Source organism: Parasteatoda tepidariorum, chromosome 1 (genome assembly GCF_982258835.1).
Source record: "Parasteatoda tepidariorum strain Cologne lab strain chromosome 1, Ptep-v5.0, whole genome shotgun sequence".
Taxonomy (NCBI): domain Eukaryota; kingdom Metazoa; phylum Arthropoda; class Arachnida; order Araneae; family Theridiidae; genus Parasteatoda; species Parasteatoda tepidariorum.
This window is the reverse complement of record NC_141755.1, coordinates 1,042,436-1,066,415: the sequence shown is the minus strand read 5'-3', so window position 1 is coordinate 1,066,415 and position 23,980 is coordinate 1,042,436. Positions and strand designations below refer to the sequence as shown.

The 23,980-nt window shown below is 29.8% G+C and overlaps 1 protein-coding gene across 7 annotated transcripts in view; it reads right to left on the bottom strand.

Annotated features, from left to right (window-relative positions):
* The window catches only part of LOC107438830 (uncharacterized), a 131,027-nt gene that overhangs the window by 12,143 nt on the left and 94,904 nt on the right, over positions 1–23,980 (bottom strand). For all 7 annotated transcript variants that reach the window (XM_087157961.1, XM_087157955.1, XM_087157963.1 and 4 more), the window contains one exon: positions 899–1,104. In XM_087157961.1, coding sequence (XP_087014087.1) covers positions 899–1,104 — 206 coding nt within the window. The remainder of the gene's footprint in view (positions 1–898; positions 1,105–23,980) is intronic.

Below are 23,980 nucleotides of genomic sequence, written 5' to 3'. Positions count from 1 at the left end.
TTATCAAAGTGTGGTCATGAAAAAGTTGAGCTCCTCATTATAAGTTAGGGAAAATCTTGCAAAGAAAATTCGTAAAATGCTTCGATTTAGGGAAATTTTAGTAATTATAGTTGGTTTATTAAATAGGTCGAGCGATTCCCGCAGAGAGTAAAGGGGAAAATGTCTTACTTTTAAATCATGCTTGTTTGAGCCAAAAATAGATTTAAGGACAGGATGTGAATTTAAAAGTGTGAGAAAGTGTTTCGATTAGAATAATAAATTAAAGAAAGGATTTACAGAAAAGGAACAACATAAAAAGATTAATTGAAGCTTTTTATATATATATATATATATATATATATATATATATATATATATATATATATATTCATTATTGACCGTGAATTTTGGACGTATTAACGAAAATTTTACCCTGCAATCTTGAACTAATATTCCAGAAGTTATATTTTCTTTTTTTTAAATCTTCAATATTTTAATTTTACTAAAATAGAGTATATTTGTTTCATCATAAGTTTATGAATTATTTGGCCATGACTTTTCAATTCAATTAGATAATTCACGGTAAAAAATTGAAATGATTTATAAATACTATGAATAAAATAAACGTGATTACAAGTTAAATTTTCTCATTAAGTTATTCCTTTAGATTTAATCCCAGCATACAAAACAAAATCGAAACATTTACAGTACACACTATAGAAAAAGAAAATTCGACTTGGACATTACTATACTTAACTTCAAGCAAAGAAATACAGATAAAAGCTCTAATCGAAAATACATATACCTTTTTTAATACACCTCTAAATCCCAAAATCCATAAAGGGTTTGAGAGAAAGAAAATGAACTGCAGCAAGTAAAAATAACGGGGATAACAAAAATAGATTCAATATCAACTTACATCATCCACCATGTATTTAAAAAGAGCTGCAAACGCATCGAAGCCTATCGAAACATGCTTAGTTTCCATCTTCAATCGGTTCAGTTCCTTGGTTCTGGTCTCACAAAGTGTTCCCAAACGTTGGATTTCTTGCGTCAGTTCAGCTTTACTCAACCACATAGGTGGCCTAACAGGCTTTGAAACGACACTTCGAACGCCAGTTTGTTCTGTAAAATAATTTAAACGTTGAAGTTAAGATATTTTATTGAGTGAAACTATCTTATCACAGTCTTACATGAAATAAATCCAAGGAAAAAAAAATAATAATTCATGCGCTAGTTAATAGAACCATTTTAATATCAATACAATCTTAAACAAGCAATTTTATTTGGTAAAACTTCCTTATAAACTACAGCAGTGCAGATGTAAATTCAAATTTAAAGAAAGACAGAAATTAAATTAGTTATAGATAAAAGTTTCGCATTCGAAATATCGGTTCATGAATTTGAAAATTGATCATGTTGAAAGAATTGTCTACGGCATCCATGACCCAGATAGAAATAAAACTTTTAATTTAGAGGTACAAGGATAAGACTGCACAAAGAATGAGAGAGGGAAAGATTTAAATTGACTTGAAAAATGCTCAATTGCATGATTATTCGATACAATATAAATCAGAAAATTTGCAAAAAAGAAAAAAAATTTATATTATATATATATAACTTATAATCTAACGATCTGAATTTTCCAACAGATACTTCCTGAATTTATTATATCTAAATTAATTTCCGCTTCATTTAGTTAATTTTAAAAAAATAATTTAACTTTCCTAGTACACCTATAAAAGATGTTAAAAATCCTCCTAAAAGATATGAGTTGACATAATGCCACAAGACCTATCCCACACATTGGAAACAACTCAAGAAATGAACTCTTTTTTCCTTCTTTTTAAGCAAGTATAAACCGTGGAGAAACTTCCGACAAAGCACCTGCCAACTCGTTAATTATACTCATTATTTTATTCATTTTGAACATTTGGGTAATTATACGGTGGAAGACACAATAAAATTTCTTCTGTTGTCATTGGTTTAATTCTCTCGACTGCAGAAATCATACAACAGACAGGAAACATATAAAAAAAAAACTGTAGCAAAGCAAAGGGTAAAAACCTTTATCAATGAGAGAAGATGACCGCTGAAATGATATAAAATTAGAGTCATTCAATATAACTTCATCGTGTCATGGCGGATGTTGTAGATGGTATTGTGATCTACACGATAATTTAAAAATAGTAAAACTTCTAGATTAGTTTATCACAGAATACATTTTATTAATGAAGATAAGTTGTCTTTTCTTCTGAAGTCCAGTGTTATATTACTTTTATGACAATAAATCTTATTAGTTATTTGATAATTTAAAATGCTATATAAACAGTATTATTTAATATGCAGCTATTGGGGACTCAAATGATAATGCCTCCCAATGAGGTGACCCAGGTTCGAATACCACTGGTCGATGCGAATTCTGAACTCAACAATCACAATGCGAGAGATATCACTAGTGGTAGATGGATCATGGATTAGAATCCCCTTGCCGTTTATATATATATATATATATATATATATATATATATATAACAGTGGGAGGTTTTGTGGTTTTCCTCTCCATGTAATAGAGTTGCGTCAGAAAGGTCATCGAAGAAGGCGGCTAATCTGCCCAACCAATGTTTGATCCACAAGTTCCCTTGTCTTCTGGATTGGGTTCAAAATTACAAGGCTACGGAGTAAACTCAGAATTGGGTCAGCTGTTCACTGCCGGTTGTAATATTAGGGAGGGCTGCGATTTCAATTTCCTATGTTCTCCAATAAGTAAAGTTACGACATTAAATTTAACTCACATTTCACTCATTTGAAATAGGCATCTTGGCAAATGAAATATTCAAGGTTATGCATTTTTCAAGCTGAATACGACCAGATATGAGTCAATAGTTCAGACGTTGCAAGGATTTTAATTTATAAAATGTACTTTTTTTAAACTAGTATATATTTGTACGTTCCTTATCCCATTGACTGATGTCTATTCGATTCCAGGGTAAAAATACTGCAGTAGCAGTACCTCACTTGTCTAGATAGCTTCATCAACAGTCTAAATAAGTACAAGTCAAACATTATACTTTTGTATATAAAAGCATTATAACTTCTAAACTATTAGTTCTATCGTAACGAGTTCAGTGTCATTCGATTCAGCGTAAAAACTGCATTGGATATAATACCTCATTTGTCTAAATAAATAACATTATGTTAATTTTACAATTCCTCCTGCAAAAAACCAAAGCGTTACGTTTTTAACTTTTAGCTGAATGGGATGTCTTTTTTTTTTATATCAGTTTTAAATTATACTTTTAAAAAACCTTATCTTATAAAATGGGATTTCATCATTTATACAAAACGACTCAAATGGACAAATTTTATTGGGTAAGGAGGCATCACACGAACTTCTTCAAATACATTAGTTGTAAAATCTGATACTTTTATGGATTAAAAAAAACGCTTAATGAAATGACGCTTAATATGAAAGCTAAATAAGTATCAGAATAAAAAAATATGTTTCTTAATAAAATATGCTTAAAACACTGTTGCAGATTGAGTAGTAGTGATATTGTGTTAAATTTTATTTAATTTCAATAAAAAATAATGTGAATCATTCGCTCAATATAAAAACAAGAGAATTTAAGTCATTTTTTACTTTCCCGCAAATACACAATACACAATCAAAAACACTAACTAATTTTTAAAAGCAGGTTACAGATATACAGTTACAGATATTTAATATAATTTTATTACCACTTATGTTTTTGTCTTAGAGTATATATATACTATATATATATATATATATATATATATATATATATATATATATATATATATATATATATATATAAAAAGAAGAGAGTGGAATGATAACACATAGCCAATCACAGAAGACTTCTGGTTAGTAACGCACAAAACAGCCAATCAAAATTGAGAACGCATGTATGTGAAAAGGTAATAATTTTTAATAATGCTGTCAAAAAATACAAATACAAACTGACCTCAAATAAAACTCATAAGACTTCGAATCAAATAATTAAGAAAACTCTACTATAACGTTTATAAAAAGGAAGATGTATTAACTCAACAATAAAATAATAACATCGCCATTCCAATCAACTTATTAATATTACATGTTTTAATTTATTTGTAATTTTTGTAAAGTTTCTTTTCATCGGGTTTTAATTGTTTTTAGTTTAAAATTTAAATTACTGGTGGGGGGGGGGAGATAAAGCACCATACAGGGAGCGTCCGGCATCCTATAAGATCAACAATGATTTAAGTTGCTTCGGATACGGAGATTAATCTCCGGCTAATGCCCTATAGTAATGTGTTAAATAATATTGCTTCCGCGCTTTATATAAGTTTATAATATTGTTTATATTGAAATTGCCTTATATGAGTTTATAATGTTGATAATAAGTTCCTCCGACATTTTACAATCCTATGATATTCTCTCTATGTGATGTTGGTGCAGAAAAATTGCCAGCTTATCTCCAGGAAAACTTTAAGTTTGTTCGCGAAGCGAATGAAAATGTAATTGCGTAGCAATTATCGGGGGTTGGCGAGCGATAGTGAGCAGGGGGCGGAGCCCTCTAGTATATGTATATATATATATATATATATATATATATATATATATATATATATATATATATATATATATATATATATATATATATATATATATATATATATATATATATATATATATATATATATATATATATATATTTATTTATTTATTTTAGATTTAGATAATTTAGGATACAAATTAAACTCGATTTTGTAAAATAATAAATCGTTTACATCTCCTCCTTTTGAAAAGATTAGTCATTTGTTAATAGAAAGAGAAAAAAACGAGTGAGTTAAAATAAAATAAGTAAAAAATTTAACCGAGATGCTGCAGACTAAAGCATCTGAAACTTTGCTATATTTGTAAAACCCTAATCACCGTCTTAGAATCCTTATGATGAGGTCTAAAATCATTATAATGAAATGATTATAAGCGAGTTAAAAATGCTAACTCACTCTTTACTTAAGAATGACATTTGAGTAGGTAATGATTTATTTCAAAGTTTTACTTCAGAAGAAAATTTAATGTCAAATAGTTATTTCATCAATAGCTTTTGTAACTAATTTTGTAAAGAAAAAAAATTATTGAATTGTTTTTTGTTTTTTTTTTCGTATATTAAAACTATCACAATTTAATTCTACACTTATATAAGAAATAAAGTACTAAACATGTAAGAATTTGTTACATTACTGAAAAATTTCATTATACATTTTAAATACTTTAAAATTAAGTGTCTAAAACATTTATTTTGAGTCTAAAATTTATAATGTAATAAATTTTATAAAAATTCCATTGCTCTGAAAATTTATATAGCACATCCTATTTCGAATCTAAATCGAAAATATGATTTTTATTTGTTAGAATAGTTATAAAAAATTTCTCTTAGATCGCTCATTATTAAAATTATTTTAAAGATACCAGATTTTAAACTATAATATTCAATCATTTTTTGTTTATATTTCAATCAAGTTTAGTTAATATAAACTTAAGAAAAAATTTCACTTAAAATAATAACCAATGGTGGATGTTAAAAAAACATTGGTGTAATATATTATTTAATCAATAAATATAAATTAAATGATGCAATATGAAATTTTTGCTCATTTTCAACAGCATCAAAACACTAAATTTATGATTTCATCAAAAATTCGGTTCTTATTTTTTATTCTCTTTTTCGAATAATAATACTTTTATAAAATATTTATAGAAGGTTTTATTGAACAATTTTTTTTTATTTAGCCATAATTAAAAAAAAAATCTAGACATTATTTTATGTTTGAAACATTGATTACTACAAAAAATTAGTATGATGCAATGACGAGGTCAAATTTAAAGAGGAAAAAAGAAGAAAATCCAGAAGTTGTGGTAGGAACGAATTCTCAGAAATAATCTTTGCTAGACGACATTAAAGTGTCATGTGGGCGATAAAAGAGAAAGGAGATACACATTAAGGTTTCCGTATCTATTTATTTCATCCACTTAGCTTCAATTTAGCCACTGTGGATGTAATCAAAATATTTACGTCTTCCGGACAAGAAATGTCCATTTTAAACATCCTTTTTAAATTCGGATTAAAACACATTTAAACGAGTCAGATATTCTTGTCATAGGTTAAATGAATAATCCAGCACCTTAACGTTGTTTTGCAATGCGTTGGATTCATTGGAACAATTTTCATTATTTTTTAAACCGCCCGACCTTTTTTTTCTTTTTTGTTTCATTACAATCAGCTCAAGTAGAGCCGCGATGGCTGGTCAATACGAATTCCGCATCCGGCTTGCACGGACCACATCTGACGTGAAATATCCTTATGGGTAGACGAATAACGGGTTAGTTCCATCACCTCCACGAAGGCCAATTTTCTCCCAATACTCGATCCAGGAGTTCCCTTGTCTTCTGGATTGCGTTCAAAATTACAAGGCTACGGAGTTAAACATTAGTAGTCGTAAACCCATAAAATTGGGTCGGCTGTTCAACGACGGTTATAAAATAAAATCAGCTGAAGTATCTTAAGGCTAATTAAGACATGAGTGAAGAATTCGTCAAGTAGATTGAATTTGATTAGGGTTTGCTGTGATTAACCTTTAATAAGGTTATTTACAATAAGTCTCCACTGTATATATACTCTGGAACTCTGGGCTTATTACAAACTGCCTGAAACAAATCTAGTTAATCAACAATTAACATTTTGTAAGGCTTCTTACAATAAACCTTTACTACTCTAGGCCTATTGCAAATTTCTTGAAATAAATCTGATTAACTGAAAATTGATTGATATATTTCCTTATTAGCAAGTAGAAGTTCTCAAGCAGGTGGGCTCACTGAAATAAGCTTAAAAAGTGTTAGGCTGATTTGATTTTGTAACCGTCGTGGAACAGCCAATTCTGAGTTTATGGCTACCAATGCTCCGTAGCCCTGTAATTCAGAACCCAATTCTGATGACAAGGAAACTTTTGGATGAAGCTTTGAGAGAAATTTGCCTTCGTGAAGAACTTTTTAATGGAACTAATCCGCATTTGCGTTACACGGAAAGGAAAATCACGAAAAACTCCCACGGTAAGCCTGACGGAGAGGAGACTTTAATTCATGATCTGTCCTACCGCTGAGGATATTTTGTTGGGCTGATTAAAAAATACCGGAGAATTGCATTGCTGAGTGATGGCAGCTGTTTGCAAAAAAAGCTGCAGTAGTCAATCAGCCTACCACATGTATATCGTGTTTCGGAACTTTGATCCTTTATTATTATTTTTCTAAAAAAATTAAACTTCATATTTTATTAATATTATTAAATACCTATTTTTTCTTTATTAAATACCTACTTCATTATTAAATACTTAAAAAAAATTTTTTTTAATTTTCTTGTTAAAATATCCAATATTGTTACGAATGATCGATAAACAAAATATCATTATTTTTTTTTAAATTTTCATTTTCCGCCTCAACAAATATTCTTCTAAATGTTACCATTTTATGTGGAAATCAGGTTACATTAAATAAGTCTTAAGTTTATTAAACCTACATTATGAACCCTTTATTTCATTTTCAAATAAGTGAAATAACAAAATTTTTTGTACTAAAAATTGTTTTATCCGAGGACTACAAGTATTTTTCGGTAAATAATTAGTATCGATGATAAAAGCCTCTCTTTTAAACGTCAGCCGTAGTTACGAGCAAACCTTTAACATGTTTTTGGAATTAAGAAGTTGGCTAAACTGAGTAGTGAACATCGTTGTTTTTTACAGATAGAAGTTTTGTCGCCTACTGAACTATTAATTGTAACTCAATATGTAAAATATTTTGGCAAACTCAACTACCTTTTTAATTTCTAGAGAAATTTTGATTAAAGTTACAAGTTTTTTTTTTAGTAATCTTTAAAGTAGATGGAAATATCTATGCATTTGGTATCAGAATTACTAACGCAATACTGTTTAAAAAAATTTTGAAAAGTGACAAAATGCATATTTAGTAAGTTCTTCTGGGGGTGAGGGGGATCACTAACGAATTTGAGGCAGTTTGCATTATTAGCATTTTATTTTTATATAAATTGAAAACAGAATTTTAAAACAAAATATATAATCGAAATATCTATATAAACATTTGTTATATAACAAATATCTATATCTATATCGAAATATATATATAACAAATATTTATACAAACCAATGTCCTATTTTACGGTTAAGGTGTCTCATTTCAAAATAATATGTTTAAAAAAAAGTTTAAAAATTTAATATGAAATTATTTCTAAATAAAAAATCTTCCGAAAGAAATAAGGGGAAAGCCGATTAACTGTAGTATTATTATAGAAACTAACTTAAATGCAGAAATATATAATAATTTATAAATTTGTTTGGATATAGAACTTGAGTCTTAAATTTATCTATAACTTCCAAAGCCTAGTTTTTATTTACAATTATCAGGTTGTTGCGCAAGCTCCAGTCTAAATTAATAGAAAGGAAAAAAATCGGGATAACTTTAAATATTTCAAATAATTCGACAGAATCAAAATTTTTCATCCTAATTTTATTTCAGAAATTTAATGAAATAAAGCGTAAAATAAGATGAAGAGACCTCAAACCACACTTATTTTAGAATTTATTCTTGCCTTACATTCATTTTTACATAAAAAAAAATTTTAATAATAGGAAGAAGAAGAAAATGGAAGGTATTTGTAGAATAGTTAAAAACGAACAGCTAAAACAGACGAAATTAAAACCTAAATCTGCTTGTATGACGTTACAAAATATTATAATTTTTCATTAATATTTTTTTTTACAAAACTCTGATAATGTTAATACCTTGAAAAGAGTTAGAGATTCTTTCTTTATAAATAGAACATAACAAGAAGACAGATCACCAAATTTGTCTTACATTAATTAACTTTTAATTAACTAACTTAAATCTGACTTCGCTTATTCAAACTTTCAACTGATTTTTTTCCCCATCAACATGTGGTAAGACAAGTGTTTGAGATTGAAAAAAAAAAGTCAAGAAGTCCTTGTTTTTTTTAGAGCATGGCTAAAAAAAGACAAATTGTTGTTGGAATTCAACATCGCATAAATTTTTCAGTCAAATGCAAAAGGTACGAAATAAAATTAAAGCTGAGTTTTCATAATAACAGCGATCGGTGAATACTAGGTACTTCACTAACAGCATCAGTGGAACTTCTTGTTAGTTTCGATAAGTAAGCGATTTTTTTTTTAAAAAAAAGATTAAAAACATTAATATTTTTAAAAATTAAAAGTAAAACCGTAGCAAACAGGTTATTTTAATTTCCAAAACAACGCATTCAACTGTAATTATAACGTACTTCTGTAACTTAACGTCATGTTCTTAAGCATAATTTACGGCATTCATTTCTGCTGAATGGAGAAAAAAAAAAACAACAACTTATAGACGGGATTATAAGATATTATGGGCATACTAAAATATATTAGAATAGATAAAAGATGGCTCGATTATGATGTGGAGTAGGTTTCAATGTTAAGACTGATGGCGTCTTCACTAAGGTTAAAAAGCCAATATTATATCTTCACACAAACATTAAAGAACAAATCGATAGACAAAAATGAGATATTTTTGCAGCATGATATTTCAATCTATACATCTCAGTCCACAACTGAACAGTACCCGTCGCCAGAGTTACTATATTACTTGAAAATCTAAAAATAGGGTTCCGCGAGAAAAAGTTGTGGGGTTTTAATTACAGTTTCAATACCAAACAAGTTGCAATACGAAAAAAATAGAGCAATACAAATAAATTTGTGAGCTGAAATCTACAGAGAATCGTGAAAGAAATTGCGCATTTCTGCTAGCAAAAACATTTTCGACACTATAAAAAAAAGATACATATGATGAAACTACATTTCGGTAGCATTAGTTTAACTGTTATTTCTGGTTCTCAAACTTTTACCCTGTATGTATCTTTATTTGAGCAATATGAGTACATTCCATATTAATGTCATTTACACATTCTTCAATTTTTATTTCTTAAGCAATGGCAACTTCAATGATATGAATAAATTAACATGAGGTCGCAAACCTCCTGTATATTTTGTTTCATAATTAATGTATTGTATAATATAAGAAAGGTTTGGTGATACATTTAAAAGAATCACTAACTTTTCAGTACAAGTGTCATAATAAAAGAAATACACAACATTATCGCTAAGTGACTGATCCAAAGCGTTTACTCATTCGAGGAATGTTATATAAATCTGTGATTTATTTATGTTAATGTGATAAGGTCACTTAAGAAGGAACAAAATAAATTACAATAATGACTGCCGTAAAGCTTTTAATTTGTTGGCTAATAATTGAAATACATTATTATTAAGACAATGTTTGTGAAAAATACATAATCATATTATAAAAATAAACAGCGGATAAATATTTTTAAAAAATATCAAAGCGTCTCGCATATTTTTTTTTTACTTTTAAACATGCACTCCTAGAAAATGCTCGATTTAAAATGAACTTTTTTGACTGTCAACAATTTCGAATTTTATTGCTAAATATATTTTAATAAGATCACTGTTACTCATTTATAAAAAAAATAGTAGTTATTAACACTAAACTTTTATTGATTAATAAAAAAAGAGAAAAGAACGAATATAATGATTCTGAATCGAATTTTTCTTAGTTTTATTTTATTTTCTATGCGACCTAGTGAAATTGAATGACTTTCATGAGGTAGGTGTTTCTAAGATTTTAATCAGTGAAAATTATATTTTTTAAAAGTCAAGTGGTTTTTGAACATTTGAAAATCTTCGATAGTAATAATTGTTAAAACAATCAACAGAACAAATGAATTTCCCACAATTGATCAATTTTTATGAATTTCTTAGAAAAGTAAACTATTTTCAAGACTGAAAACTAAATTCTAATAGTTATTTTTAATAGTATCATCATCAGACTAAGGAAAAATTATTTATTAAAAATTACTTGTTCCGTATTTATTAGATTACTCACATACAGTGATAAATTTTCTTTTATAACCATTTTTTTTTCAAACAAATTTAAATTAAATTTGAAAACCATGCACAATAAAAATTAAAAAAATAAATAAATAAATAAATCTAAATAATGCGAGAAAATTTGGGGATTTAATTTATTGTGCCTTTTGTTAAGGACACAAAAGGTTTATTGCTATTTAAGAATTCCTTTGTTTAAAATTTTATCTCCACAAAAATACCATTTACCAACAGTTTTATAATGAATTCATTCTTATACGACTGAAAAATTTATGTCATATTCTCAAGAGCGATATTTGTTCATTGTTGCCGGCAAGGCGTTAATTATAAGACAAGAAAAACGCATTTGATAGATGGATTGTGGATAGCCAAAAATAGAACTATTAAAAATCGAAATTCGATAAGAAGTGGACCACAAATAAGAAACCCTTCATGAATACTAAACTGGGAAATTGTAACGCGATCTAAAGATCTACTGGCTTACTTTACATAACCTGCACGCTATTTTATTGAAGAAACAGAAAGTTTCGTATCATAGAGTAATAAATACATTTGAGAAACTTGCATCATTTTAAATCTATGAGATCTTGAGATTTTAAATGTTATACAGAGAAGAAAAAAAAAGTCCATATTCCTACTAAGATGAATTTTGTGAGTTGCGTTCGGTAAGTATCGTCGATAAATGACGTCACCAACAATGTACTGAAGATAACATTTCGTTTAGAAATGAGGGAAAAGCATAAAAAGGGTCTTTTTAGTTTAGAAATAGTCAAAAATAAAATGCCTTTTTGAGGAGATTAAATTGCATATTTTCGCAATAAACATTCATATTTTTAACATTAGCTCTCTCATAAGTATGGGAGTACGATAAGCAATGTTATGTTAAGATTAAAGAGGAAAAAATGGCTAAAGTAAGCATTTGTTTTTCCAAACATTTACCTGCAGGGGTTTTCAACATTTTTTAATCGCAATCCAAAACGAACGGCCAAATCGGCTCCGAGACCCAAGGATGGACTTATGAATTAATATTGTTTATTAATTAATTTATGAATTAACATTCATCATTATTTCAAATGCAATAAAAATTAAGGTTTTATGAATGAGGAAGGGAGAAAAAAAACAGTGTATAAGCAAATGGTTAAAGAGGATTACTGGTTTACTTGGATTTAATAAAACTTTGATCACGTAGATATTATTAATCACGAGATATCTAACATTGGTATATCTAATTTTTCTTTCTATCTTTCCTTTTTTCAGTTTAGAAAACTCCACACTTTTTCCATTTTATGCAATAATGAATATTTAATAAACAATGTTAATTTTGAAATTGTCGCGTAATCTCCATTCATTTGGGCTCGGATTTTTTTTTTTTTTTTTTTTTTTTTAAAAAAATTAGATTCTCCTTGCAATGATAATAGGATTAGCAAAATCAATTTTTCCTGACCATCTTAAAAAACAACAACAATAATTTTTTTTCTTCTGAGAAGCTTTCACGATCCAGCTCGGAAGATACAGCGACTTAAAAATTAAGAACTTATAATTTAATAAATATTAATTACTTTCCTTAAATTTTATCACCGTCACCGATCCATATCGAATTTGCGGTTATCAATGTTTAACTCTGTCATTTTGAATAAAGCCCTGAGGACAAGGAAACTCCTGATCAAGCATTGTCGCTTTCGTGTAGGACTTTTTAAGGGAAATGAATCCACTTTTGCGTAACATTAATGGGAAAATGACGAAAATCTTTCACAGTTTGTCCAACACCCAAAAGACTCCCGCAAACTTGAGATATTTTTTTGTTAGCACAGTGGCTGGTATGTGTCTAGGAATAGACACATCAGGTCATCTCATTTAGATGTGAACCTTCTATCCATTGTGCTAATTCGCAAATTTACTTTCCATCAAAATATTGCAGACCCCCATCCATGGAGAGAAAAAAGCGCTTTTAGCTTAATATTAGTCCCTGTGCTACACGACATTTAAATATGAAGGGGATAACAGATAAGGTCTTTTACCAATGAATATTAAGTGTGCTCCCATTTTCAGCAGACAATCGCATTGTGTATGTCTCTATTTTAAGTCCAACGACTCGGAATCCTTGACTTCGATTTTGTGCACTGGAAAACAACCTAAGGTTTTTTTTTTTTTTTTGGGTGGAATCAGAAAAAAATTCCGTTGACGTAAAAATCAAATGAAATCTCCCCTTTAACGAACGATCTGGTGGAGTTCGTTTATCATTGAGGTTGGATAAGATCCAAGAATCGAATTAGAAAAGGGGAGAGTGAAAGACTAATCCAAGGATACTAAAAGTAAAATAAGTTTTGATTCATTCACAATGCTAATCTTCGTTAGTTGTATCATTTTAATTTATAAATTCAGCATTACTTTCATTCTCTTCATTATTTAAACTTTAAAGACGCTATAGAATGACCAGGTGTTTAAAAAATGACCGATCATTAAAAAAAAATAAAGGAAGAAAAACGAATAGAGATAAAATAAATACAAGATTTGCTGCGTTCTAATAATGAAACTAAAATCTTTTTTCTCATTGAATTTCACAATGAGTTAAAAATCGTAAACTGAAAGGACGAAAATTATTAATCAATGTTTTCAAGATAACCATCATTTGAAGAAACAACGTACTTATAGTTTGAAGGACAAATTTCTGCACATCTATTTCAATTGGAATGAATAGTCTGCAGAAAACATTTTAAATGATTTTTTGGTTTATCTACTGACGAATTTTATTTCGAGTTTTGACTTTTGTTGAGAATAATGAAGCTTGCAACCTTAGCAGAACACCATAAACGGTAAAAATTTCAATCTTCCTCCATTTTTTTTTTCTCAAATAGATTTTCTCCAATCGTCGGTCTTTTTAGAGAGGCCTCTGGTATTTCAAGTAATATAATATACTCGTTTTCAGAAGAAAAAAAACAATACCCTCAGTTTTTGTTCGTTTTATGCACAACTGTCATGTTATTAACCGGCAACAGATATTCATTTTTCTCCCCTTAATACTTCTGAAAATTAACTCAAAAGACAAAAGAATTTCATTAAAAAAACCCCTCTTTTTTGAAGCTTCTTGAGAGAATTTAAGCTTGGAGATTTAAAGCACACACCCTCCCAATGGTTAGTTTAATAGCAACAAGATTAGAGAAATATGTTATTTTAAACAAAGCGTGATCTTTTTCTATTAAATCTATGAACGTATTAAAAAAACTTATATTATAATCACATTTTAAGTAATAAAATCATTTAGTCTGCCAATGATTTTAGCCATTGATCATTTAGTCTGCCAAATTAGAATCAATCTGCCAATGCTTGATACATTTTTTTATATTTTATAACCCTCGTTGAACAACCGACCCAATTCTGGGTTTACGACTACCAATGTTAACTCCGTATCCTTGTAATTTTGATCCCAATCCAGTGTGACAAGTGAGTTCCTGGATCAGCACCCCCAGAGGTATTGGTACTTGGAGAGCTTTGTGACCCAGGGAGATTTAACGTGCACTAGTCACCATTTAATACACGGGGATTGTTCGGCCGGTGGGGATCGAACTCAGGACCTCTTGGGCATGGGCCTAGTGCCCTACCAACCAGTGTTCGTCTGGGTCGGGTTCAAAATTACAAGGCTGCGAAGTTGAACATAGGTAATCGTAAACACGAAATTTTGTCGGCTGTTCAAACGCCGGTTATAAAATAAAATTATTCATTTTGGTCTTTTCAAGTACCATAGAAAGTATCAATCGATCCAATCGAATTCTATAAATTTTAATTACATTTTCGGAAGCTTTTACATAAACATATTCTCGAAACACTGTGTTTAATTTTAGGATAGATTTAAAAATGAAATGTTGAAAAGAATTAAAACAAATTAAAACAGACTTAAATTTGACTTATAAATCTAATCACTACCTTTCTACCTTGAACCTTTTTTTTAATAATTTTAATCGCAACGAATAGAAAGAAAAATCCTAAATTATCTCATCCATTAAAGTTATTTATAATTTTAATTTGCCCATCGCCGTGAGTGGCAATGATTCTCTTTTTTACTTCTTTAATGATGGACATTTGTTAAATATTGATTCGATTTCGATAGGTTTTCGAAAAATATTCACGTATAGTGTTGTCATGGGTTAGAAGATTAAATCCTTATTTAATTACGACGAATCAAGGTTCGAATCCCGGCAGAGGCTATGTATCGTTACTGACTGACAATGACAGACAGAGACGGTTAGTCTCCTTTTTGTCGGACTATCCGAGGATAGTTTAGTGTTACACAAAGTTAGTTTTAGTACAGTTAGTTTTACACAAAAAGTCTTTGAGTTAGGGGGGGGGGCAATATCGAGTGAATGCCTCAGATTCGTTGTATGAGTCGGCCTTCTAACTGGCGGTCATAAAAGAAAGTATTTCAAGCACATCTTGTTTATTCGATTTAACATTTACAAATATTTTATTGCTGAAAGAGAAACAGTAAAATGCAGTCGCAAAACAAAACAAAATAATTCTGCTTCACTGAGTACGGGACAATGAAGAATCGGAAAAAGATGAGAAAACTTTCAGAATTATTAGATTCAGTAACATACATAAACACCTACCAAATAACAATTTTATCTTTCAAAGTCTAATGATACCTGGTTCTATTTTTCAAAATAACACTCAATCAAGAGCCTTTTATTGTCGGTGAAAAAGGCAGACTACCTAATAAGATATATTTGGTTACGAACGACGATTATACAGAAACGGGATATAGTATACTAATATGCACAAGAAATGAAGCAGTGGAATGGTTTTTGTAACAAAAGCACCTGCGATGGAAAACATACAAAGTGAAAAATTAGATACGATTACGGTACACATTAAAATATTATTATTATCATGGCAATATTCTCTATTAAAAATTTATGTAGCTGTATTTATTTCATTTACAAAGTCTATGTTTCGACTGCAAAATATAGATTTTATTTCGTTTCATTTTTTCTTAAAATTATTTTTACAATATTTAATTTTGTTCTCAGTCGCCAGTTTCCATTGAGTATCAGCAAAATACGAGAGCAAAGATTTGCAACTATATTTTATATTGTGTGAAAAGGAAATAAAAAAAATGTTAAAACTGACTTCTAAATAAAATATGCATTTACAAACTTAAAAAAAGAATTAAAACATTAAAAAAAAACTTGCAAAGAGACGGTGATTTCAAACTGGATTTAAATAACTGAAATGCAATGTTATGACCTGAATAGGGATTTCGTTTGAAACAACCTGAAGTGTGTGACCACACACATCCCGAATAATATATGGCAAAATAAGGAATATTGCTAAAGGTCAGTCGTAGCACTTTTAACAGTGGTCACTTTTTTAAAAAAATTGGAACATTTTAAACCATAAAAAAACTGATGATATTAATAATGTAAGTCTTTTGAAGCATTTCTCAAAATGTGATAACCATTACAAGGTTCATGTACAAAATGATGAACATTTTTAAGAAAAAAAGCGTGAAATAAAACCATTTTCAGATAGTAAATTATTTCTATATTTATTAAAAAAAAAATAGTATGGGTCGACTGTTAATTTTGTCTCATGTGAACTGAACAGGTTATTAAAGATATTTGAGGCTGTGCGTTGAAATTCTTCGCTGGTGACATTAATATCTTTTATTTACGTTAATAAAACAGTTTATCGAGGGAAAATAATAAACCGGACTCAAATAAACGAGCGGTGTAAGAAACTACATTTAACACAAAATGAACAAAGAAACAAAAAGGGAGGAAGTTAACCATAAGAAGACTATATTTAACTAAGATGTTTTGGTGGAGTTGTTTTCATGCACTGCATGCGTGATAAATTCCCAAGAACTATATTATGGGAAGAATTAACTTTTTATTTCAATTCGTTATTCAATATTGTTACAGAACAAGAGATTACAATGAACAAGCTGGCATTTTCTTTAAAAATTTAGGTCTACGTTTAAAATGATTATTAAAATTTAAAACATGTAAATCATAGAGACATTTCTATAAAGGACCAAACAAATGCAAAAACTTTAAGAATATCAAGTTTAAAATAAAATCATTAGAATTTTTTTTATTGTTTGTTTCAAGTTAAACATTTTTTTAAAAAATATTTCGAAAATTCTACGGAGATAAAAAATTCTATCTTATTGGATCGATAATTTCTTTTGTTTCAATAGTTATCAGTTATTGAAACAAAATTGATAGATTTTTATTCATTTGAAATCTTTGCTTAAAAAAATAGAAAGAAAGAAAACATTATAACATTATGTCAACCATTTATCGACAACCGTAATTTGTCTGCAAAAAAATTCGAAACGAATACTAAAATACTGTAACAGAAATGTAAATGATTTCCTGAATCAAATTAAAGTTAATCTAATTGAATACGAATTGAGATTGTTGAAGGATTTAATGTAAACGAATATATAGAAATCGAAACGCCAAATACTAGACCGCAAAATCTCAAAATGTTATTGTTATAGGATGTTGACCACTCTATGTACAGTAAACATTTAGACTATGCTATTTCCAGTTTGATTTGGTTGGTTGGTTCTAATGCCACTTGCCACATGGGCAAGCCTGCTTGGTGAAACCGGGCAAATTTAAAGCAGAGTGAGAGATTTTTGTTTTTCACTGGCGCCATCTATGGCCAAGAATTCGACTTCTGCCACATTATACGTCAGATCTGTTTATAAGGCGGACCCATTCATACATCCATTCATTCATTCATCCACAGATTGTAATTTTTATCTGAATCAGAGAACGATCGATCTCCAATCTAGTACCCCCAGAGGTATTGATTTGTTATGGGAACATAGTTTGATTTTCCTAAACTAGAAATCCATTTAAAAAAGAATATTTTAATGCGGACTATCCACCTCACCATAAGATAAATAATTTCTTAAATTTAAAATGCAAAAGATAGAAAGGAAAAAATAAAACTGCATTCAGTTTTCTTTCATCATCCACAGTGCACCTGCAAACTATTTAGGAAGAACATTAGAAACACGCCCTCCCTCTTATAAAACAATGCCATAGCTGCCAACCCTTCTGCATTTTGCAGAAGCTTTCTGCATTTTTACTTATTTTAGCTATTTTTTTCTCTTTTATGCGCAGAAGATAAGATCTTCTGCATTTTACCCATCTGCCTGATAGCTAGTATTTTCTTTAAGTCAGACCTCGCTGTTCCTCTTGTAACAGCGTTTGGCAGGGCCGTAACTACATTTTTAATCGAATATTGTACCATCAAGTAGCTGGTCGAAAGTTTTTTTAAAAGATATTTCCTTTTTTGTTTTAAAAAAAGATGAGTATTGCTTTTTTTTTTGCTAATATTAAGTGGATTTATAAATAAATAATTAATTAAAATCCGCTTCTTTTATAAATTTATTGGTAATTAGTATGTGCTTGCGAATCTTCTGCATTTTTAGACATTTCTTCTGCATTTTTTTTGTCTATCTTCTGCATTTTTATAACTAGAGGTTGATGCTCATTTTTCATCGACGGCAATAGGTAATAAGTCATCCTTTTTATCAGGGCAGCAAAAAAAAATTGTGTTCACAATGGCGTCCATTGTATGGAGTGAAGAGGAAAAGCCTTGGAAGAGCGTAGGAACCAGAGAAGCATTAAGTGATCAAAGAAACGCATCAGGTGTAGGAAAAGGAATTGTTTATTTCGATTCAAAGCAATATTTGCAGTCCCCTCTCCGGATTCTTTGCTTTCATCTCTACTTTCCCTTGATGGAGATCCTAAAGTCAGTTCAAGGTCACAAGTTTCTTTACGATTGTTTAGTTTCAGAGAAAGAAAGAAAAACACGAATCGTACAGGAGCTTAATGAGGTCGTTTTATGAAACAGGATTTATCAAGGTACTTGAACTTGTGAATCAATGGCATCAAACAATATTAGTCAATTAACTATTAGGATGGAAAGAAAAAAGTGCCATTAAAAGAAACTGATATTTAATTATAAATTATTTTTGATACATTGACTAGCCTACCATGAAATTTTAAAAACTTTAAAAAAAAAGTAAATTGCGTTCTAGAAAACTTATAATCAAAAGAAAATTCAATAAAAAAAAGGGGGTAGGAAGCACTGGATAGACTTTCATAGTAAACAAATATGCTATACAAATAGTAAACAAATATATATGTTTCTGAAGACAAACACCAACACTTTCTCTGTTCAGGAATGCTTAAAACAATGGGTTTTTTTCCTCCTTAAAAATATTAAAACATATAGGTTAATAAAAAAATTAAGTTTTACTAAAATACTGGTTTGGGATCAGTCATATGAAGTTTAACAATCTAAGCATTCATAAGATGTTTGTATTTTATTTAATAACCGGCGAGGAACAACCGACCCAATTTCAAGTTTACGACATCAGAGTCCATAGCTTTGTCATTTTGAACCCAACCCAGAAGAAAATTCCTGGATCAAGCACTGGTACCCTTTCATGGAGGACTTTTTGATGAAACTAACCCGCATTGGCGAGCCTGCCTATAACGGAAAACCAAGAATATCTCCCACGGTTTGATCGATGGCAAAGGGATTCTATCCCATGATCCGTCTACCGCAGGCACTGTGGTCAGTGCGACCCGGGAGCAGAAATCGTATCGTCTAGCCAGTGCTGGGATTCGAACCAGATATTACCTCATTAAGAGGCGAGCTCCACGGGATATCCTAATTGAATTGTTTAATACCTCTGCAACAACAAAACAAATATTGAACATATCGTTACAGAACATGATTATTCATGTATTTATAAAATATCATTTCTTTGCACGCGATAAACTAAATAAAGAAATAACAAAATCTGTTCTTTTTTATTGTTATACATTGGTGTTCCCGTTCTAATTATTATTATTTAGACATACATAAAACGCCGTACATATGTTTTCAAGGTTTAGTTTATCTCAAATGACGAACAAAGAGGCTAAAATGAAATGTAGGCAAAATCACTTGACATTTAATCTAAATACGGGTCTACTGTGTCATTGTTTCCAGTTGAAGTAACAAACTGATCATAAATATTCCACCATTGCAAGATAGGAGTCTACTATATCGCACTTTCTTATGATTTCTCAATTTATAAGTCGTTCCAAAAGTGATAAAGTTAATTCTTATGTAGCTGTCGGGATTTATATTCCAAGCATTAAACAATACTTTTACCACACAATTGTTCAGGGTGACCAGAAATCGTGACATTCAAATACTCTTTGCATAGAATATCTAACAAGAAACTAGCTTCGATAACGGCTCGAATTTTGCGCCCGAATAACATAAAAATATTTTTTTAAATGGGCTATAGAGTTATAAAATTTATGAAAGACTATCATTGCAAAAGAAACTAAGAAATAATTTGTTTTCTCGTTTTAATTATAATATCATTAAAAAAGCATTATAATAGTGTTGTTGTTTCTAATGCTACTTGCCATTATCAGTGTGCTTTGTTTAACCAAGCAAATTTAAGGCAAAGGGTGCGTTTCCTGTTTTTCAGTGGCGCCATCTATGGCCAAGAATACGACTTCAGTCACACACATATATCAGAACCCGTTCATGCATCCATTCATTTATATACAGATCGTAATTTCGATCTGAACCAGACAAACGATCCATCTCCAATTCAGTACCTCCATAGGTATAATTTGCTATGGGAACGTGGTGGACTTTGTGACCTGACAGATTTAACGTGTACCAGTCACCATTTACCCGAACCCACTACCTCTTGTACATAGGCCCAACACCCTGTCAACTAGACTATCCAACTAGACTACATTATAACATTAACAACAATTAACTGTTTTTGTCAAAACGAACACTATTAAACCATTCATGTGTGAAAGCAAATTTCCTAAAATGAACTATACAAAATAGAAAATTAAGGGACTATGTAAAATTTAATCACAGGAAGACAGTAAAAGAAAAGCATTAAAATAACCGAATTCATAAAAATCGATAGTATTTAGACTGTTAACTTGCAGAGCCGCTGGGAAAGATTTAATAAAGTGACAGAAAAATAATAATTAAAAGTTGAAAGAAAAGAAGCTTAACTATCCAACTAATAGATCCTATGTTGAGCCGAGTGGTTTAGGGGATAGAGCGTTCGCCACACAGTGAGGTAACCCAAGTTCGAATCCCAGCAGTGGCTGGTTGATACAAATTCTGCTTCCGGTTCGCACCGACCGCAGTGCTGACGTAAAATGTCTTCAGTGGTAGATGGATCATGGGTTAGAATCCCCAAGACGTGGGCTAGTTCGTCCCAATGCTTCATTCAGGAATTCCCTTGTCTTCTGGGTCGGGTTCAAAAATACAAACGGAGTTGAACATTAACCATCGTTCACTCAGAATTGGGTTGGTTGTTCAACGCCGATTATAAAATTAAAAATAAAATGCACCTATATGTTTGATTTGTCATGGGTACTAAAATAATTTTTTTTCAAACTTTAAAAATCAAGATTTATGCATACATTAAGACATCGTTTGCTATACCACAACACGAAACAAGTTGGCAGCTATGTTCAATCAAACAAATGATTTTAAAAAAAATAAGTTATACTGGTTATAACATCCGGTCTGCTTTACTCATTTATTTGAGGAAATTCTTAATTAAACTTCGGGGGCAATATCGCTTCACACTGTAAATATCTTACAGATAAGCGAGGCGTAGTTATTTTTTGGAACAATAAAAATAGAAAAGATAGTATACATTAACGCAAAGAAATATTCTTGAAAAAAAAGTAACTATGAAGAAAATGATGACACGAACTTCTCGGGTCAAAACATCCTGACAGGAAATATAACAAATTATTTTAGGTATGCCCTATCGTATACCTTCCATAAATAGTCCATTCTACTATGTTCTCTTTTCTTAATCCAGATAGTTTGCACAGTAAGTAGGAAAAAAAAGTTCCATTACTAAAACTTACGGATTCATAAGTTGGAAAACTGAGATTCAGATTTTTCTTTTCGTCCTCTGGGGGGGGGGGGGGGAGAACAAAATGTCTGTTCTGTTAAGTTAGTACCACAGGCAATTTTCATTTCAGTTAATAAAAAAGCTTGGATGCACTTAATGAGTATTCGTAACAGATGGAAGAATACTTAACAAAAAAGACAAATTATTTTAGCCTTTAAGAAAAAAACTAATCCACGCATACATATATACAATTTCATACTGCTTCCAGTATAAAGCTATTATTTAATGGTTGGTTTCGGCTATAAAAGTAACTTCGAAAATGGTTTTAACACATTAAATATTACAAAACGATCACATTTATAACAACTTTCAGTCAAACGTATTTTTTGAATGAATGTTCGATTTCAGAAAAATTAGTAAAAATCGTGATTTAAAACAAAAATCGGGTTTTTGGTTTAATTTAAATTCAGACTTTTTTTATTTACCAATTAAAGGTCCGATAAAATAATCCTTCATTATTTAAACACCCTAGCTGCAACTTTTAAAAGCGCTTGTATTTAAGTAAACATAAATCTAAAAAAGCAATTATCATTGAAATATACTTCACTAAACAGAAAATTATTTAACATTTACTCTCTAAATTTTTACATTTAGCCTCTTTTTTTTTTGAATATCAATCCATTATTCAGGAACATTCCCTTCTCTTTTTTTTTTCTCTAGGTAAAATACTTATTATCAATAAAATCAGATTTTTAATCGATAATTTTTACCAAGTGATTTAATATGAGAATCTTGAATTACATTCACAATATGTTCAGTTGTATACAATTTATGTTTAAAATTGTTTAGAAATAAGTAAATAATTATACAAAATGGTGCATATTCAATAGAAAAAATGACAAATCAAATATTTTTCAGATAGAAACAACTAACAAAAATCTTTTGAAACAAAATTTTCATTTTTATTTTTGAAAGAAAATTATCCCCCAATTTGAAATATTGGGTTGTTTGGAAAGTAATTTCGTAAATTAATTCAATAAAACTAGGAGGCTTCGCCCCCTGCTCGCTGGCGCTCACCAACCCCCGGAACTGCTTTCGCAGTTCATTTCGGATTGCTTCGCAATACAATGCTCGCTTTGCTCGCTCATTGGATACGTTCTTACCGTCTAGTTTTTGTACACTTTTTTGAATATTGAAGTTCCGAAAACTTTTACAGTTCACATATTTTTCTTAATCACACTATTTTAAATTTCAGTTGTTGAGAAAAGTAACTGTTGTAAGTTTTGTTTTAAAGTCTTTCCCACCAGAGGGCTAAAGCCATGTGTTGTAAAACAATATGAAATAGTAGTCTGCCACTGAACGCCGGATGTAAAGCATCGGCTTTGATGAAGATAATTTTGTATTTTTAATTCTCTGAAGGGCACCACCTTAATAATATAGAGTTTGTAAAATAAATGTATATATTTTTGATTGTTGATGAAGCCTATCATTTTGTGTTTTCATCAGTGTTCAAAAGCAGAACAACTATAAGTTTTTTATTTTATCACAAAAATATTAAATGTATAAAAAACAAAGAAAAGAGTAAGAAAATGAGTATAGTCATAGAAAAAGTTAAAATTATAATATAGTATTTGTCAGTTAAAATAAAACTTTTTTGTTTAAGTCATTGCTAACAATTCAAATTTCTCCGAAGCATTTCTAAAGTATAAATTAAGGTAGTATTGTTAAGTTGAAACACAATATTTTTAGTTTTGATGTCAACAACACAATTCAGTTTTTCACAAAAACGACTGTTTCCATTGTTAAGTTCAATGTCAACAATTCAAATTTTTCAGAGGCAACTCTAAACCTCTAAATATTATTTTTTTTTATGTACACATTTCTAAATGTCAGTATTCAACGACAAAACAACTTAAAGTCCTCAAATTAACATGAAGTTGTAAAATGTAATGAAAGAGGGTCATAGCAATAATGAAAGTAGAAGTAAAGTTAGTACTGTAAAATTAAAACAATATTTTTAATCGATGAGCTAAG